This window comes from Calypte anna, chromosome 10 (assembly GCF_003957555.1).
Source record: "Calypte anna isolate BGI_N300 chromosome 10, bCalAnn1_v1.p, whole genome shotgun sequence".
Taxonomy (NCBI): Eukaryota; Metazoa; Chordata; class Aves; order Apodiformes; family Trochilidae; genus Calypte; species Calypte anna.
The window spans coordinates 1,975,501-1,993,581 of record NC_044256.1 but is presented as its reverse complement, the minus strand read 5'-3'; the positions used below and the strand labels follow the sequence as shown (position 1 = coordinate 1,993,581).

The following is an 18,081-nucleotide window of genomic DNA, read 5'->3' as shown; positions in this document are numbered from 1 at the left end:
TGTGTTAGGTGCTGATACTTCTGCTCTCACATGGTTCTGTCACTGACACACCAGGCCCTTTCTGCAACAGCACATTTTCAGTGTAAGTGTTTCCTGACTGTGCCTCCCTGCCCTCTGCTCTGTGTGCTCTCAGGCTTTTGCTCCATTCCCCTTCTCATGTTGCCTCTTCTTCCCCTGGGCTCTTTCTGACTGCTCACTCACTGCTCTGCTGTCCCTTCCCCTCTGCTGATGTGTTCCATCCACTTTGTTAAAAATAAAGATGAGTTGCATAGCTGTGTAATTATTTCCTGTGTGAAATGAAATTGCTGTGAGGCAAGACAATTATCTAACCTGATGCCAAGCCCTCATACCACCAGAACTTGCACTTCCCTTCAGTTTGGGGCTTCCTCTTGTATGGGACAGTGCAGGGCAGCATCTGCACACTGCTTTGTTAGGACATTCTGCTGTGGCACTGTGCTGGCAGCAGTCCTTCTAGGAACACCTGCCTGTGCCCAAGCACCAGGGATTTGGGAAGTGCCCTCTGTGTCCTGGGCTGTGCTGGAAGTACCTGTCTGTAGCTGTAGTTTGTTGCTCTGCTACCTGGCAGCAGTGGGAGCAGCTTCTAGGGGCTCCAAAAAGCAGGAATTTGAAGTAGGCATAAAGCCATCCGTGTTGGCACCTGGGAGGTGCAGTCTGGACTCTGATTCCTGCCATTTTGTGCCTTGGGGTGGGGGTCTCTCTCCTGTGTGGGTGATGTGAAGATCAGAGATGTCCTTCCAGACCTCAGTGTGCTCTCTTCTGTGCAGGCAGGTGGGTCACAAGTGCCACCATAAGGGACACAGCTCTGTGGCACTGATCTGCTCTGTTTCCCTCCCTGCCATGCTTCATAGTGCTTGAGGCTGTGACCCTGACTTGGGACTTTGAAAGCAAACACATTAGAGAAAGGGCAGGACAGGACTCGGGAGGAGCCATTATAGAAGTTGATGATTTCAGGGACAACTCCAGGCAAGGTTATTGCCTTGAAAGTAACTCCAAGGTCTGAATTCTCTGAGTCTTTCATGACCCCTCTGGGGGACCAGTTGAATTCTCTCCTTGGGGAGTAGAGAACACTGCTGAATCTTATCCATGCAGACTTTGTTTCCCTCCTGCTAAACTGTAGAATTGACTGCTTAAATCTTAGTTTAAATCTGATCTATTTTACAGTATGGAGCTTTTGATAAGAGATGCTTTGTCCTGTGTGTTCTTTGCATGAAAACATGACTGAGGTGATCAACCTGTGCTGGTACAGCAAAGAGAGCCAAAAACACATAAGCTAGAGGGGCCTGGCTTAAGTGCATAATAAAGTATTCTTAGACAAGCCTGATGAGTTACAAATGTTCTTTTAATGAAACATCCTTGTCTTTCCTAGATACTTTAATAGAATATATACATGCATCTGGCTCCTGGCTATCTGGATTCTTTCCAAAGACTCAGCTTCACAGAGTTAAATGGACTGATAAGAGTATCTGGCAGTCTAGATGGCTGGCACTTAATGAATTGGTAAAAAAAAAAAAAAAAAAATCAAATTACAGTAATCTGTTCTTAAAAAGAGCTTGTACTAAGGACTTTGTGATGTTGGAGTAATTTCTTCTGCATTCCCTGTTCTTCTGTTTGGTATAATTAAAATATTGCTTTTGCACTGTGAGTTCTTCCATGCACATACTGTGTTTGTTGCAGCTGTGGTTAGAAGGGGTTGACCTCCAATAGTAAAGTAGTGGGTGAAAACTACTGAGGCCAAGACATTTCTGAGCATCTTCAACAGCTGTGTTTTTGTGGAAATACATAGATTGTGTTTTGCTTGCAAAGGATGACTCCTGTCTTCCCTCCCCTTCAGTTTTTACAGGAGACAGCTCATGTAGAAAAGCTTCATAAATTGTATTCATCCAGCCTTACTTAAAAACTGATGGAACAGGTGAATTCTGGAGCTGGAGAAACATCAGAGTGAAATTGTCTTACTTTTTCTGTAGTTGCTCTAAAGACCTGTATGGAAAAAGCAGTCAGCAGGGTCCCTGTCAGAGCACCTTCACTGGCTGCTTCTGTAGCTCTGGGGCTGTTCCACAGCTCTGGCTGCTCCTTCACATTTAAAGCCACTTAACTCTAATACACACCTTGGGCTGCACAGGGATAAGATTTTTTGTGGACCCTCTCACCCTCCCTGTCGCCCAGAGTAATTACTTGAGTTAAATTTGTATGTTCTTAAATATGGACTAACCTTGGTAGTTTTAAAAGAGAAATTCTGCTCGTGTGTGAGGTGAGTGGGGGAGGAAAACCTTCACAGCCAAGGAGTGTTGAGGGCTGGGATAAATCATAGAAGCTGTCTCTGCAAGTGTGTAGTGCACTGGCCTGCTTCAGTATCTGAAATGGTTCATCCTGCCACATGGGAAACAACTTTTTAAAGGTTTAAATACCTTAATTTCAGCTTTGTGTGTTCTGTTTTATGGAGAAGATCCTAGAGACTTCAAATAAAAAAAAAACCCCAACTTAGGTTTTCTATTTAGGCACCTGTGTTATCCATTTGTTAGGTTATTTTCACATTTGCATTGGGAGTTTCCAGGGTCACAGGTGATACCTGTCCTCTACCTGAACAGTATCTGATGCTTCATCTAGATAGATTGCTTTTTTTTTCTTTTTTTTTCCTTTTATCTGTTTCTGCCAGGTGCTCCTTTGAGATACTCCTGCTACAGTTACATTGCATTCCAGAGCAAGGAAAGGAGCAGCCTTTTAATAACAACTTTTAATGTTGAAACCCAACGTAAAACCTACTGCGTGCATCTGATTTTGTGCAAAGTTTCTGAGAGCTTATGGAGGCTTCATCTGTGCCAAAAATGTCTCATTTTTGTTTTCTTTTAGGAACTTTATATTGCTGTGGGAATATCTGGAGCAATCCAACATTTGGCTGGGATGAAGGACAGCAAGGTACATAAAGACAGATGTGGTAGAAAAGATTTTCAAGGAAGGAAAGGAACTGACTTGCTTGCTTTTACATCAGCACTTTAGCCATCTTTCCAGTTTTTTTAATAGTAAAATTGCCAGTTTGTCTGCTTCTTTAAAACATGCTGGCCCTCTAAGCCTTGCCAGAAAGAGATGTTGTGGCAAAACATCTAACACAGGAGAGACTCCGTTGCACTACAACCCACCATGGTAAGTAGAAGCAGCTAACTGACTTTGTTTCTTTAAAAAACAAAAGAAAAAAGCCCAAGCCCAAAGCACACGTGGTGAATCCTGACAGTGGTTCCATTTGCATTTATTTCAGAGTGTGACATATTAATTCATGCATAGCAATGTGCAATTGGAATTAGGAAGTTATTATTCCATAAAGTAAGAGATGTCTCTGACATTCCTGCCTTTAGCCATTCAAATGGAAACCTATTATAAAAGGGCAGGAAAACTTTAAAAGGTTTAACTCATTCATTGCCAAAGCAAATAATGCAAAATGGGACTCAGCAGTTTGGTCCCCAGGGCAGTGTTTGGGAGGAGGAGCAGAAATTACCTGTGCATCAGACTGCCAGGTGCCAAACATCAAGAGGTGTAAGGTTGTCTGGTCTCCCCACAGGTCTTTTTAGAAGAGGAACCCTATGGTTTGGCTCTGTTTCCAGGGCACAAACTTATGCTTTCTGTCAGAAGCAAAACCCTTTAATGGTTTTTGAAACCAAGGAAATGTTTTGCCAGGGTTTGCAGGCAGATCCTTGTGTGTAACCAGTGATGGAATAGTGAGTGTCTGTGACTGGTGGTTGTGCTTCCAAAGCCAGAGGGGGGTACAGAAATCTGTGTTTTCTTACAGAGTAGTTCTTTTTGCATGTAATATTTAAATGGGGGTGGAGGAGGTGTGGGATGGGGATCACATGAGCTGGATTTGGGATACATCCCCCTTTTGAGGACCTTTGTTTTCCAAAACAGGGACTTGAGCTGTGTGAGCATTAGGTGAGACAGTGGAGGAAAAAAAAACCCAGAAAATTGAACACTGAGGATGAATGAGGAGCTGGGATGAAGGCTGCCCCTGAGAAGGGTGAATAACAGCAGTGCAGTACCTGTAGCAGTGTTCTCAGTGGGACAGTGGTGCTGCAGGCTCCTGTACCTGCAGCACAGGGAACAGGGATGGTGAGAGGGGAGCAGTGGGAGTCACCATGTGGCACCACCAGGGTCACCCTCAGCTCCCTCTGGACTGGGCTGGTAACTGATGGGCCATGGCATTAAGATTGTCTTTGAGGTGTTCAGTCTCCAGCTGTGCTTCTAGGGGAGGGGCACCGTGGGCACATGAGAGCAGTGTTGGCCTTTGAGAACTGTGTATTTAAAGCTGCTTAAGACTTGGTTTGTCCCCGTTTGTGTTTATCTCCTGCCTTCCCTCAGTCAAGATTGCCAGCAGTACTGGGAACCCAATAAAGTGCCAGAATTTCCTTTGATACAATTTTTTGGATATATTTATTGAGCAGCAATCTTATCTTTTACTGCAAGAGCAAACCCTCTGTCTTTTTGTCTTTTCTGATGCCACATTTTGTATTTTGAGGATATTTTTATAGGAAATAAGGAGAGATGAAGTGTCCCTGTGTACTTACTGATTTCCTCTCTCCCATGTAGTGTTGCTTTTCTCGTGTAAGCAAATGTGTGTGGTGTGAGGAGCAGCTTCACTGGTGTTTGGAATGGGCTCTGCTTTCCTTTTAGCCGTAGCACAGAGGTGTGGTAGTTACCAAACAGATCCAGTTTGTACAAACATCAGGAATTATGCAGCTGTGGGAACTCTGGAGCATCCCCCATCTTCCCTCAGCACTGTGAAGTGTCAGGCACTGTGAGCTTGGACACTTCAGGACTGGTTTTCCAAAGTAGTCAAGGTGCTTTCTGACAAGGGCAAGGTTGCAGCTTTTCAGGAGAACTGGGGAATGGTTGTTGCTTTCTTTATTTTTCAGTTCTCCACGAGGTAGTTTGATATCTTTTCTTCTTAAGAGATGTAGCTGGCCAAGTTCTGTTGCAAGCAAATTGATGCTTTTGCTTCTTACCATGGAATGTCTGAGGTAGGGATGAGGTAGAGAACCAGGTCTTAGAAAGTGTGTTCAGGCAGTGGAGCCAGGGAGGGACTGGATTGCCAGACTAAAGGTTAAGACAGTTCTGCAGACACCCGGAGGTAAGGACAGAGCCCACAGCCCTCAGGTACCACAGCCTGGGTTTTGTTTTCCCTGCTGCACAATTGTTGGCATTGCCAACAGGGTAAATGAAGCAGAACCAAAGAGGAGCTTTTGAAAAATGCTTTAGGGGAAGTATTTCTGGAATACTTGGAGGTCTTTGCTTTTGAGCTGGTGAGAAGGTGGCAGCAGCAGTGCTCTGCTGTAGGTGCTTCCTTCCCCTGCAGCTGCTGTGGTCCTAAAAACACAACACAAGGATCTGCAAACTTGGATTTAGTGCCAAAAGGTTTATGCCACTGAGTCATTGGTTTTGTATGACGAGGACACTGCATGAGGGAATAAAACCCAGGTGAGCCAAGGCTCCCTGGGAATGACAGGGAAGGGTGTGGAATGAGTGTGGGGTCAGAGCTGCCCTGGGGAGCTGCATTGAGGTGGCAGCACAAGCACCAGAGCACTGGGGCTTAGACCCTTGTGAGCCCTCGTGTTCCTCTGGCCCCATGGAGCACAGAGCACTCTCCATCCTTCTCCAGGTGTTTGTGTGCACACCCATGTGTGTTTTGCCAGAGTTTAAGCCAAGCAGAGTGTAAACCAAGACAGGCATTTCTCTGGACCAGGGGCACTGGGTTTTTTTTCTACTGTGTGACAATTCAGATGATGTCCCATAGTAAATCCAGAGGTTTTAGGCACTTATAGTGCTTGTTTTACATGCTCCCTCCAAGATATTTCTGTAAGAGCGTGGCTTACCTCTTGAAGGTAATCTTTTGTAATAATGTTTATTCTAGACTCTTTTCAGCAGGAGAGGGTTAGCCCCAGTGTATGGAATGAGCAGGGAATGGAGATTTTTGGGCTGCTGGGGTGTGTGTTTGTTTTTCAGGCAGAAAGAAAAGATGTTAAATGCCATGATCTGTATTTTGTGCTTTTAGGGGCATGGAGAGAGCATAGCCCATGTTCCTAGGCAAAGCCTGTCATTGTCATCTGGCCCCAGAGACTGATCTGTGTTTTACTCTGTGTATCTGTGTACATAACCTGCTCACACAGTGCTGTGCTGTTCTTGCAGACCATTGTTGCTATTAACAAGGATCCAGAAGCTCCAATTTTCCAGGTGGCAGACTACGGGCTGGTGGCTGACTTGTTTCAGGTGAGGTTAAACCTGGAGATGTGTGGGAGAGCTCTTCAGGGGGATGCTTCAGAGATAACTTAGCTAGTAGGTGGTAAAGATGTCTGTGTGAGGGTGTTCAGTTAAATGATGTGCTTTAGGATTTCATTATTTTCATGCTCAAAATTCAGTCCCTTTGAGTAGAAGCTCTCATGTGGGGGGGAGCAGTGTCACAGCCTCTGTTCCAGTCTCCTGACTAGGAACCATTTGGAGAAATGACTGCCCAGAGGTACTTGATGTGCGTTTTTAAGCTTCACCAAGTATGAAAGTACCCAGCTGGCAGGAGGAGTTCTTATTTTTGTCTGGGCTTGCTGCCTCAGTGATGCCCATGAGGCACTTGGGGTTCTCTGGGCACAGGGAGCTGGGAGGCAGGAGCTGGTTGCAGCTCTGCTGGGAGGTGTGGGCAGAAGCTGTGCCAGCATTTCATGCCATTGCTGCAGCAGTGCCTGCCAGCACGGGGTGAGCAGGGGCCTTTTGTGAGCCAGAGACAAAGTCATATTGTGCCGAAACACCGTGTAGGCAATTTCCTTAATAAATGTTGTATGAATGCATTATTTCCACCTAATGGAAATGTAGCTCTCTTAAATAATTAAGAGGCTTTATTCAGGAGGAGAGAAATGGGGAGTGCTGTGAGCTGGGGTGACCCGTGGCCCCTGGAGCTCTGTGCTGGGCGGGAGGGTGGGAGCCCCATCAGGGGGGGCTCAGGGGGAGCACACCCGACCCTGGCACTGGTGTCTGCAGGCGGTGCCGGAGATGACGGAGCTCCTGAAGAAGAAGTGAGCCACAGTCATGGACCCTGCACTGCAGCTCAGATGTGGAATAAGTGCCAATAAAGGATTGTGCTGGAAAGAGGTGGGGTCACCATGGTGGTGTGTTTGGGGGGTGATGGGATGGCACACAGCGTGGGGGTAAAAGGAAGGAGACGGGGAAGGGGGATGACAAGGCAGGAGGCAGCGGGTGTTTGCCAGTGTTTATTCCCATCCCCGGATCCCCTCCAGCTCTGCTCAACCCCTGGGTGAGGGTTTAGGCTGGGCCCAAGCTGTCCAGCAGCTCTGTTGTACCCCTGGGCACTGTGGCTTTGTCCCCAGACTGGTGGCAGGACAGGTCCCCGGTCTGTCCCTGCAGGCACTGCGGGGCAGGAGGCTGCTGGAAGGTTCTTTGTGCCCCAGAGGAGCTGCTGACTCCCGGCTGGCCCAGAGCCAGAGGTTTGTGCACTGTGGGGAGAGGCGATGCGGGCCGGGCTCCTCGCTGGCGGCCATTGCAGGACCTGCCACGGGTCCCCTCCAGCTCTGCCACCTTGCCCGTGGCTGCCTGGTACCCTGGCACGGTGCACGTGTCCCCCAGGTTGTCCCTACGGCTCAGGGACTCTGCTGAGTCGTGGCTCTGGGGGCCCCACCACCCCACACTTCTCATCAATGGGGGGGGCACCCTGCGGGCAGTCGCCGAGCTGGAAGATGTCGAGGCTGCCCTGCCTGCCACCATTGTAGGTGCTGAGCTGGTGGTCCAGGCCAGGGCTGGCTACCATGGGGCCTGAGGGGCCGGGCACCTTCGGGGGGGCAGGATCCAGACCCTTCTGTGCCACGCAGGCCCCTTCTGGCACAGACCCCAGCAGCTCCTGCCCTGCGGGCACCAGGTCTGTGTGAGGGTCGGTGCCGGGCTCCAGGGTGTCCTCACAGGTTGTGCTGCAGTCTGGGGAGGAGGCCGGGGTCCAGCTGCAGGGCTGGGGGCCCGAGCTGAGGGTGGAGAGAGAGGCAGGGCCTGAGGGGGCAGCGGTGCCCGGCTGCAGAGGGAGCTCCAGGGTGAGGAGGTCAGAGGAGAGGTTGGAGCGATGGATGTCGACGGTTGCGGCAGTGACCACGCAGGGGGCTGGCTCGGGGACAGCAGAGTCTGCAGAGCAGAGAGAGAGAGGGACAGGGAGAGGGGTCAGGAGAGAGGGAAACAACAGAAACACAGCAGGGAGAGGAGAGCGCTCCCACCCCCACACACAGCCTCCAGAACCCCCCCAAACTCCCCACCCTCCCTGTGTCCCCAGGGACTGCGAGAGCACCAGGCCCTACCCCGCCCCCCCCTGCTCCACAGTGGAGCCCCTGCACCCAGACAGCCCTGGGCAGCCCCAGTCCCTGCCCCTCACACCAGTGAAAAGAAGAGGGAAAGTTTGATCATTCACCACTTGATTGGGGTTACTGCAAAGTTTGATGATTTGGCACTCGATTTACATCCCCTGAAAGTCTGCCAGTGTCATGGATCCAGGGAGGGCCCTGGAAAGTCAAATGGTTTGGTGATGGTGTGGAAATCCTGGCTGTGGGTTGGGCTGCTCAGTTATTGGTGGGTGGGTTGGGTTTTTTTAAATGAATGATTCAGCAATTGATTGAGAATCCTCTCTGAGCACTGACTCAGTGAGCAACTGAAGTTTGTTGAAAGTTTGACAGTTCTGTGGTCGATTGAGAATCCTGTCTTGAGTCGACTGATAAGCCTGTTTCACTCAATAATCTGGCAATCGATTGATAATCCTGTTTTCACTGGGGAAAAAAAACACCCCGACATCTATTTCGATCGATAGCTCGGTACTCGATTAACGAGCCTGTTTCGATCGATAACTCGGTAATCGATTAACGAGCCTGTTTCAATCGATAATTTGGCAATCGACTAATCAGCCTGTTTCGATCGATAATTTGGCAATCGACTAATCAGCCTGTTTCGATCGATGATTCGGTACTCGATTAACGAGTCTGTTTCTATCGATAGCTCGGTACTCGATTAACGAGCCTGTTTCGATCGATAATTTGGCAATCGACTAATCAGCCTGTTTCGATCGATAGCTCGGTAAGCGATTAAACAGCCTGTTTCAATCGATAGTTTGGCAGTCGACTAATCAGCCTGTTTCGATCGATGACTCGGTACTCGATTAACGAGTCTGTTTCGATCGATAGCTCGGTGCTCGATTAACGAGCCTGTTTCAATCGATAGCTCGGTACTCGATTAACGAGCCTGTTTCGATCGATAACTCGGTAATCGATTAACGAGCCTGTTTCGAGCGATAATTTGGCAATCGACTAATCAGCCTGTTTCGATCGATAGTTCGGTACTCGATTAACGAGCCTGTTTCGATCGATAGCTCGGTAATCGATTAACGAGTCTGTTTCGATCAATAGCTCGGTGCTCGATTAACGAGCCTGTTTCAATCGATAGCTCGGTGCTCGATTAACGAGCCTGTTTCAATCGATAGCTCGGTACTCGATTAACGAGCCTGTTTCGATCGATAATTTGGCAATCGACTAATCAGCCTGTTTCGATCGATAGTTCGGTACTCGATTAACGAGCCTGTTTCGATCGATAGCTCGGTAATCGATTAACGAGTCTGTTTCGATCGATAATTTGGCAATCGACTAATCAGCCTGTTTCAATCGATAGCTCGGTACTCGATTAACGAGCCTGTTTCGATCGATAGCTCGGTACTCGATTAACGAGCCTGTTTCAATCGATAATTTGGCAATCGACTAATCAGCCTGTTTCGATCGATAGCTCGGTAAGCGATTAAACAGCCTGTTTCAATCGATAATTTGGCAATCGACTAATCAGCCTGATTATTAGTCGATTAGTAATCGACTGATTAGTCGACTGCCAAATTATCGATCGAAACAGGCTGATAAGTCGATTGCCAAATTATCGATCGAAACAGGCTCGTTAATCGAGTACCGAGCTATCGATCGAAACAGGCTCGTTAATCGAGTACCGAGCTATCGATCGAAACAGACTTGTTAATCGAGTACCGAGCTATCGATCGAAACAGGGCGATTAATCGAGTACCGAGTTATCGATCGAAACAGGCTGATTAGTCGATTACCGAGCTACCGATCGAAACAGGCTCGTTAATTGAGTACCGAGCTATCGATTGAAACAGGCTCGTTAATCGAGTACCGAGCTATCGATCGAAACAGGCTGATTAGTCGATTGCCAAATTATCGATCGAAACAGGCTCGTTAATTGAGTACCGAGCTATCGATCGAAACAGGCTGATTAGTCGATTGCCAAATTATCGATCGAAACAGACTCGTTAATCGATTACCGAGCTGTCGATCGAAACAGGCTCGTTAATCGACTACCGAATCATCGATCGAAACAGGCTGATTAGTCGACTGCCAAATTATCGCTTGAAACAGGCTGATTAGTCGATTGCCAAATTATCGATCGAAACAGACTCGTTAATCGATTACCGAGCTGTCGATCGAAACAGGCTCGTTAATCGACTACCGAATCATCGATCGAAACAGGCTGATTAGTCGATTGCCAAATTATCGATTGAAACAGGCTCGTTAATCGAGTACCGAGCTATCGATCGAAACAGACTTGTTAATCGAGTACCGAGCTATCGATCGAAACAGGGTGATTAATCGAGTACCGAGTTATCGATCGAAACAGGCTGATTAGTCGATTACCGAGCTATCGATCGAAACAGGCTCGTTAATTGAATACCGAGCTATCGATTGAAACAGGCTCGTTAATCGAGTACCAAGTTATCGATCGAAACAGGCTGATTAGTCGATTGCCAAATTATCGATCAAAACAGGCTCGTTAATCGATTACCGAGCTGTCGATCGAAACAGGCTCGTTAATCGACTACCGAATCATCGATAGAAACAGGCTGATTAGTCGATTGCCAAATTATCGATCGAAACAGGCTCGTTAATCGAGTACCGAGCTATCGATCGAAACAGGCTCGTTAATCGAGTACCGAGCTATCGATCGAAACAGACTTGTTAATCGAGTACCGAGCTATCGATCGAAACAGGGTGATTAATCGAGTACCGAGTTATCGATCGAAACAGGCTGATTAGTCGATTACCGAGCTATCGATCGAAACAGGCTCGTTAATTGAGTACCGAGCTATCGATTGAAACAGGCTCGTTAATCGAGTACCGAGCTATCGATCGAAACAGGCTGATTAGTCGATTGCCAAATTATCGATCGAAACAGGCTCGTTAATTGAGTACCGAGCTATCGATCGAAACAGGCTGATTAGTCGATTGCCAAATTATCGATCGAAACAGACTCGTTAATCGATTACCGAGCTGTCGATCGAAACAGGCTCGTTAATCGAGTACCGAACTATCGATCGAAACAGACTTGTTAATCGACTACCGAATCATCGATCGAAACAGGCTGATTAGTCGATTACCGAGCTATCGATCGAAACAGGCTCGTTAATTGAGTACCGAGCTATCGATCGAAACAGGCTGATTAGTCGATTGCCAAATTATCGATCGAAACAGACTCGTTAATCGATTACCGAGCTGTCGATCGAAACAGGCTCGTTAATCGACTACCGAATCATCGATCGAAACAGGCTGATTAGTCGACTGCCAAATTATCGCTTGAAACAGGCTGATTAGTCGATTGCCAAATTATCGATCGAAACAGACTCGTTAATCGATTACCGAGCTGTCGATCGAAACAGGCTCGTTAATCGACTACCGAATCATCGATCGAAACAGGCTGATTAGTCGATTGCCAAATTATCGATTGAAACAGGCTCGTTAATCGAGTACCGAGCTATCGATCGAAACAGACTTGTTAATCGAGTACCGAGCTATCGATCGAAACAGGGTGATTAATCGAGTACCGAGTTATCGATCGAAACAGGCTGATTAGTCGATTACCGAGCTATCGATCGAAACAGGCTCGTTAATTGAGTACCGAGCTATCGATTGAAACAGGCTCGTTAATCGAGTACCAAGTTATCGATCGAAACAGGCTGATTAGTCGATTGCCAAATTATCGATCGAAACAGGCTCGTTAATCGACTACCGAATCATCGATAGAAACAGGCTGATTAGTCGATTGCCAAATTATCGATCGAAACAGGCTCGTTAATCGAGTACCGAGCTATCGATCGAAACAGGCTCGTTAATCGAGTACCGAGCTATCGATCGAAACAGGCTCGTTAATCGAGTACCGAGCTATCGATCGAAACAGACTCGTTAATCGAGTACCGAGCTATCGATCGAAATAGATGTCGGGGTGTTTTTTTTCCCCAGTGAAAACAGGATTATCAATCGATTGCCAGATTATTGAGTGAAACAGGCTTATCAGTCGACTCAAGACAGGATTCTCAATCGACCACAGAACTGTCAAACTTTCAACAAACTTCAGTTGCTCAGTGAGCCAGTGCTCAGAGAGGATTCTCAATCAATTGCTGAATCATTGATCAGGAAACCAGGATTTGCAGTTGATTGCCAAATCATCATCACAGGCTTCTCAATCAATCCCTGAATCATGTATTAATAAGAAGGGAAAAAAATCGATCCTCAAACTATCGCTCAGAACAGGATTCCCAATCGATTGCTGAATTATCAAACTTTCAAGGGTTTTCAGTTAATCACCAACTCATCGACCATCGCAGGCTTACCAATCGATTGCCCAATCATTCATCAAAAAAACAGGAATTGCAGTCGATTGCCAAATCATCGATCAGAACCAGGACTCCCAATCGATTACCCAATTATCAAACCAACTTCATCCATCCTAACTCCCCGTCCTGCCCCTCCCCAGCCTCAGGACCTCACAGGACCCTTCCCCCCCATCCCTCCCTCTCCAGAACCCACAGGCTCCCCCATCCCTCAGCAGCTCCCTGAGGGCCCTGCCCTGAGCCAGGACAGCACTGAGGTCCCTTCCCTGGTGTTTCAGTTCCAGCTCAGTCTCAGCTGAGCAGCTGCAGGGCTGGGATTCACAGCCAGCTTCTCCCTGGGCCTCTTCCTGGGACTGACAAACCCGGGGGGTTTGGGTCTGCCCAGAACCTGGGCTGTGGGCCCAAGGCCCCTGCTGGGTTCTGAGGAGCAGCTTGTGCTCCAGAGAGAGACAAGCAGAGGGCACAGCTCAGCCCCCTCTGGGCTCCTCCTTTGGGGAGAAGCAGAGAAGCTCAGTGAGCAGCACTGACCACCCCGAGTGCTGCACCCCACAAGCATCACACCTGCCATAAACGTGAGGGATTCACAAGGGCCGAGCCCCTTCCTCTGCCTCCTGCACTCAGCCTCTCCCTGTTTGCTTCAGCATCCTGGGAGGATTCCATCCCTTCCTCTGCCTCTGCTCCTGTGTGTTCTGCCTCCAGCTCCCAACTGGAGCTGATGTGAGAGTTACTGGGGGGGAGGGGGGAGGAACGTGGTATAGTTTTTTCCTGTATATTTGTATATATTTATTATTTTTTCCTGTTTATCCTTCCTGTTTCATTAAAGCTGTGCAGTTCAGTTTCCAACCCATCAGTCTCTCTCTCTCCCTTATTTTCTCTCCTTTCTGCATCAGGGAGGGGATGAACAGAGAGCATTCAGCTCATTGCTGGCTCAGTGTTAAACCCTGACACAGGGGCTGTCCCTCCATGTACCTTTGCACACCTGGAGCCTATAGATCACAGTGTCTCAACCATACACCCCTATAGACTCTATGGAGCTTACAGCCAACCCCTCCAGATTAAATAATCATTGTACTTATCCTATAGCCATATCACTTGTCATTCCCACACACCTACCTGCATTTTCTCGGGGTTATGTTTACGTCTGTTTGCAGACACAGACATCTTTTTTATCCATTCCCACGTGTATACATTGAGGCTCTCTGTACTGGGCCACATATATACACCATACATTCCATCTCCATACCCACCCTCCCAGCCTCACTTGCTCCCCGGGTGCCACTTCAGGGGACACCCCCTGGAACCTGAGTTCAGGCCACAGACATTGCTGCCCCTGAGGGTTCTTACCCAGCCCAGGAAGGGTGGGCATGGGGCTGGGCTGAGCTCACACCCCTGCCCTTCAGCCGTTGTGTGCACACTGTTCACTCTCAGGCCCATTCCAACCTCCAGAGACTGGAAGCCTCACTAAGGAGCATTACCCTCTCCCAGATCTCTGAACTGAGTGCCTCCAACAGAGGAACTTGGGGCCCTTCAGCCTTTGGGAACACCAGTATTATTTTGGTGCAGCTTTCCAGGGAGCAAACCAAGAGATGCCAGAGTGGTTTCCTTTCCTCTCCAGGACAGATCTGCATCACTGCTCAGTCCCACCTGGTTTCCAACACAGGCTGCAATGCAAAAAGGCAGCTCAGGTTTACAGAGCAAGCAAAACTTACCACTGCTGGGCTCGTTGTAGTATCTGCTGATGTAATTATTCATGTCATCCTCTGCAAGAACAAAAAGGCAGCCATTAGAAGGCTACTTATGTGAGTAAATGGTTGACATTCCACCCCGTGAAAGGTGTTTTTAGGCCAGAAGATGAGGTGTGATTTTGAAATGCTTTGCACCCCCCTGGTAGTAGCCAAAATCAAGATTATTGTTTGTCCCAGTCCTTCTGGGAGCAGCCTGGGAATGAGGCATTCGGGGTTCCAAAGGAATTGTGCTCCATGATCTGTCCAGAGACTGTAGAAATACTTCTGTTTTTATTCAATATTTTGTTTTTCATGTGGTCCAGCAGTGCTCCTCAGTTCCCTTTGCACTTCCCTCCTGAGCCTGATGCTGTTACCATGCTGAAAGCAACAACACAACCATTGCTGCTGAGCAGCTTCCTGTGCTTCTGCACTCTTTTTTCCCTTCAGTGTTTTTCAGGGGTTACTGTGAAATGCAGTTAACTTAAAAAAGAGAAAATTGTATCCAGTGTGTTTCCCAAAGAAAGGCTGGAACTTCCCCTGCTTCATCTGGGATGGCCAAGCAAAGCCTCACAAGTCCACGTGGAGATTCCTCCCCAGCTCAGCACAAGAGCTGCTCTGGGGAACACAACCTGGAGCTCGACAAACCAGCTCCCTACCAGCTGTAAATCCACAGTTTACTCTAGATTTACTCTAAAATTGTCTTACTTCTACATTCAGAATGAATAGTTATTTTGCTGCTTACAACACACACATATGTAATATATAGCACAGCATAAACATACATTATAAAGATGTTTACAGGTCAAGCCCAGTCCTGAGTACAGCTGAGCTTCAGCAGCAGGAAAGTCAAAATGAAGCTGTGACCACACCAGGGAGAGCAGCAGCTGCATCACCTGCAGAGGCTTTAGATGATGCAGGGTTACCTGTTACCTGACAGAAAAGCACAGCATTTTACAGGTGCTACAAATGAGGTGTTGGGAAACTGTCTGGGAGAAAACAGACGTGAGCAATCCTGACTATTGAGGTTTAGCTAGAGTAAGCTAAGGGCCTGGAGACCTAGTTCCAAGGTTACTGAAAGATGAGCTATGGGAAAAAGATAAGGAAGCTGGCAGTAGAAAAGAGAACAACAGGATAATGATGTAGCCAGCAGAAGTTCTGTGAGAACAGGATTTGTGGCCAAGATACAGCCACCTGCAAGGTGTCATTATATAAACAAGGGCTCTCTATAAAGCCAGTGTGAATTGTATAAAGGACTTCACTTGAACCATACTGGTGACTACGTGTTGTCCTTAAGCCTCCGTGGATTTTCTCCAATGAGGAACTCTTCTTGTTTCAGTTCTGAGCAGAACCCAAATATTGCTGCTAAGAAAACAGCATCAGCAACCCAGGACCAGTTCCAAGCTCACAAGCACCTGCCCTGCCCGCTAAAAGCATTTCTTTCCTTCTAAGTGCTCTTTCTGATACCATGTTTCAGAAAACCATGCTCATCCCTTTGAGCCAGATTTCCTTCCTCCCCCTGGGTCTCTGTGGCTGTAGCTGCCTCCTGACAGCACGTTGTGGTTTGCAGGTGAAAGGAACAGATGTTTGCTGGGGAGCACACTCTCCACACAACAAGACCCAAATCTCTGAGCACTCTGTACCTGAAATAGCTGCACTCCTAAGAAGCAATCTAACCTGACACTGAAAGGCAATGTGGTTGTTTTTCTGGTTTCATTGGATCTTAAAAGCTTTTTTGGCCCTTGTTGATCTTTAAATGCCTGCAGTCAGAGGTGTGCTCTGTGCTAATGTCTGAATTTAAAAAAAAGGCCTCAGAGTAGCTCAAGGCAATGCCTCTGAATGAGGAGTACATTGCAAGGCTTTCCAGCTATCTGCTACTAAAACACACTTCATTTCAATCATGCATAATTTAGGCTCTAAATGCCATCAAACCCACCAGCCCAGAGAGACAGAGCTCTTGTTCAGGCAGGAAACCTTCAGACAATGCCTGCTGGAGTTCTGGGAATGCACTTTCACCACCTTTAACTTCAAGAGTCTGTTTCTAGGAGGAGAAATGAGGAGACCAGAGCTGGCCTGGGTGAGGGTGTGCTCTGCATGGGGGGGTTCCCCTCCTCTTCACCTGGTGGGAGCCCCTGGCCACACTCTGAGCAATGAATGGGGGGCTGGGGGGTTCCTGTTGCCTTTGGCTCACTAAATTCTGCCCCAAATGCCAGGATGCTTCATGCTCCAGACAAAAAAACAACTTTAAAAAGTGACCATCTGCTTTCCATGCCTTATGGCACGGCTCCAGCCAGGTCTTCAGGACTGCATCCATTCCTGCCCTGCCTGCCTGGCTCCCTCTTGGCTGACAGGCACCAGGACACTGCTTTCAAACCCATCAGCTGCTCTCAAGCCCATTACCAACAAGATCCACACTGCTCTTTGCATCAGCAAATGCCAGGGGAAAGGTCCTGAAAAAGAACTCCTGCAATGTCCCACCCAGAGGGCTCTGTGAAAGTCACAGACTCTGCTGGTTCCACGTGTGCCCACTTGTGCACCAGACTGGAAGAGCTGCCTCACTGCCTAATTCATTTCATGGTGTTATGTGATGGCTGGACCAATGCCATTGCTTTACATTGCTTGACTGTAAATACTGTTATTTATAAATAAAATATATAAATATATACACAGGTGATTGTAAAATATAATTCATATTTACAAATTTACCTGGAATAGTTTCTTATTAATAGAAGCCAAGGAAGGGCAATGGATTAACAACAGCAGAAAAATTATTCCAACAACAAATTCTGAATTATTCCATTAAAACACAAAGAACAAACTCATCTCAGTCATACGGAAGTCTCAGCTGCTCTGGGCACAAAAGGCCATAAACTATTGCAGTCCTCTCTCTTTATATTCCACATTGCTGAAAGCAAGGTGTTTAAAACCCTGCCACAAATGCACAATGGGAGGCAACTCTTTGTGGACATAAAATGCATTATTACACACAAATAAGCAGCACAGCACTCAGACTGCTGTGGAACAGTGCTGCAGGACCTCATGGTGATTGACAAGGAGATGAATCCCCAGTGCTCAGTGGGGGCAGTCAGGTGAAATCAGAAGTACAGGGACATTTGGAGCTGGTGGCATGCAGGAAGTTCCTGTGCTGAGCAGGGGAGAGCAGCCTGGAAGGGGGCAGGTTGCTTTTATTATTTAAAGTCCACACAGTGATTTCTGCTGTCAGGGTATTTTAGTTTCAGCTCTGGAAGAGAGGTGTCTTAAGAAATGCTTCCTTCTTCATAGTTTCCCTGGTGTGTTGAGGCAACTTGTGTGGCTTTTCTTGGCCATGCCATTTTCTTTTTATTTCTGCCACCTTGGAATTTTCCACCAGAAGACTTAATTCTCCTCCTCTCCTAGAAATCAACCCACTCCTCAAATACACAGGTAGCAATGTTACCTGCACTCCTCTTCCACAAAAGAAACTTTCCACAAAGAAGTCCTTAGCTACAACAACACCCAAAGGGCATTTAGAGTAAATGAAGGAACTGACAATAAGTAGAAAGAGAAAACACCTTCCTCTTATTTCCCCTGGAAATGGAAACGTTAGGAAAAATGTCTGTGGATGGTGATAGGGATCCCCTTGCTAGAGGCACCAGAAGGAATCAAAATCCTTTAGCCTGGAACAGA

At 47.4% G+C, this 18,081-nt stretch overlaps 2 protein-coding genes across 6 annotated transcripts in view; one reads left to right on the top strand and one right to left on the bottom strand.

Moving 5' to 3' along the window:
• Positions 1 to 7,137, top strand: part of ETFA (electron transfer flavoprotein subunit alpha) — a 31,742-nt gene extending 24,605 nt beyond the window's left edge. Inside the window, 3 exon segments of the mRNA XM_030457035.1 lie at positions 2,869 to 2,934; positions 6,190 to 6,270; positions 7,030 to 7,137. Coding sequence (XP_030312895.1) covers positions 2,869 to 2,934; positions 6,190 to 6,270; positions 7,030 to 7,068 — 186 coding nt within the window. The 3' untranslated portion in view covers positions 7,069 to 7,137.
• Positions 7,138 to 7,225: 88 nt separating this feature from the next.
• Positions 7,226 to 18,081, bottom strand: part of TMEM266 (transmembrane protein 266) — an 88,868-nt gene continuing 78,012 nt past the window's right edge. For all 5 annotated transcript variants that reach the window (XM_030456976.1, XM_030456977.1, XM_030456972.1 and 2 more), the window contains 2 exons: positions 14,404 to 14,454; positions 7,226 to 8,175 (listed from right to left, as the gene is read on the bottom strand). In XM_030456976.1, the coding sequence (XP_030312836.1) occupies positions 7,640 to 8,175; positions 14,404 to 14,454 (587 nt within the window). In that variant the 3' untranslated portion in view covers positions 7,226 to 7,639. The remainder of the gene's footprint in view (positions 8,176 to 14,403; positions 14,455 to 18,081) is intronic.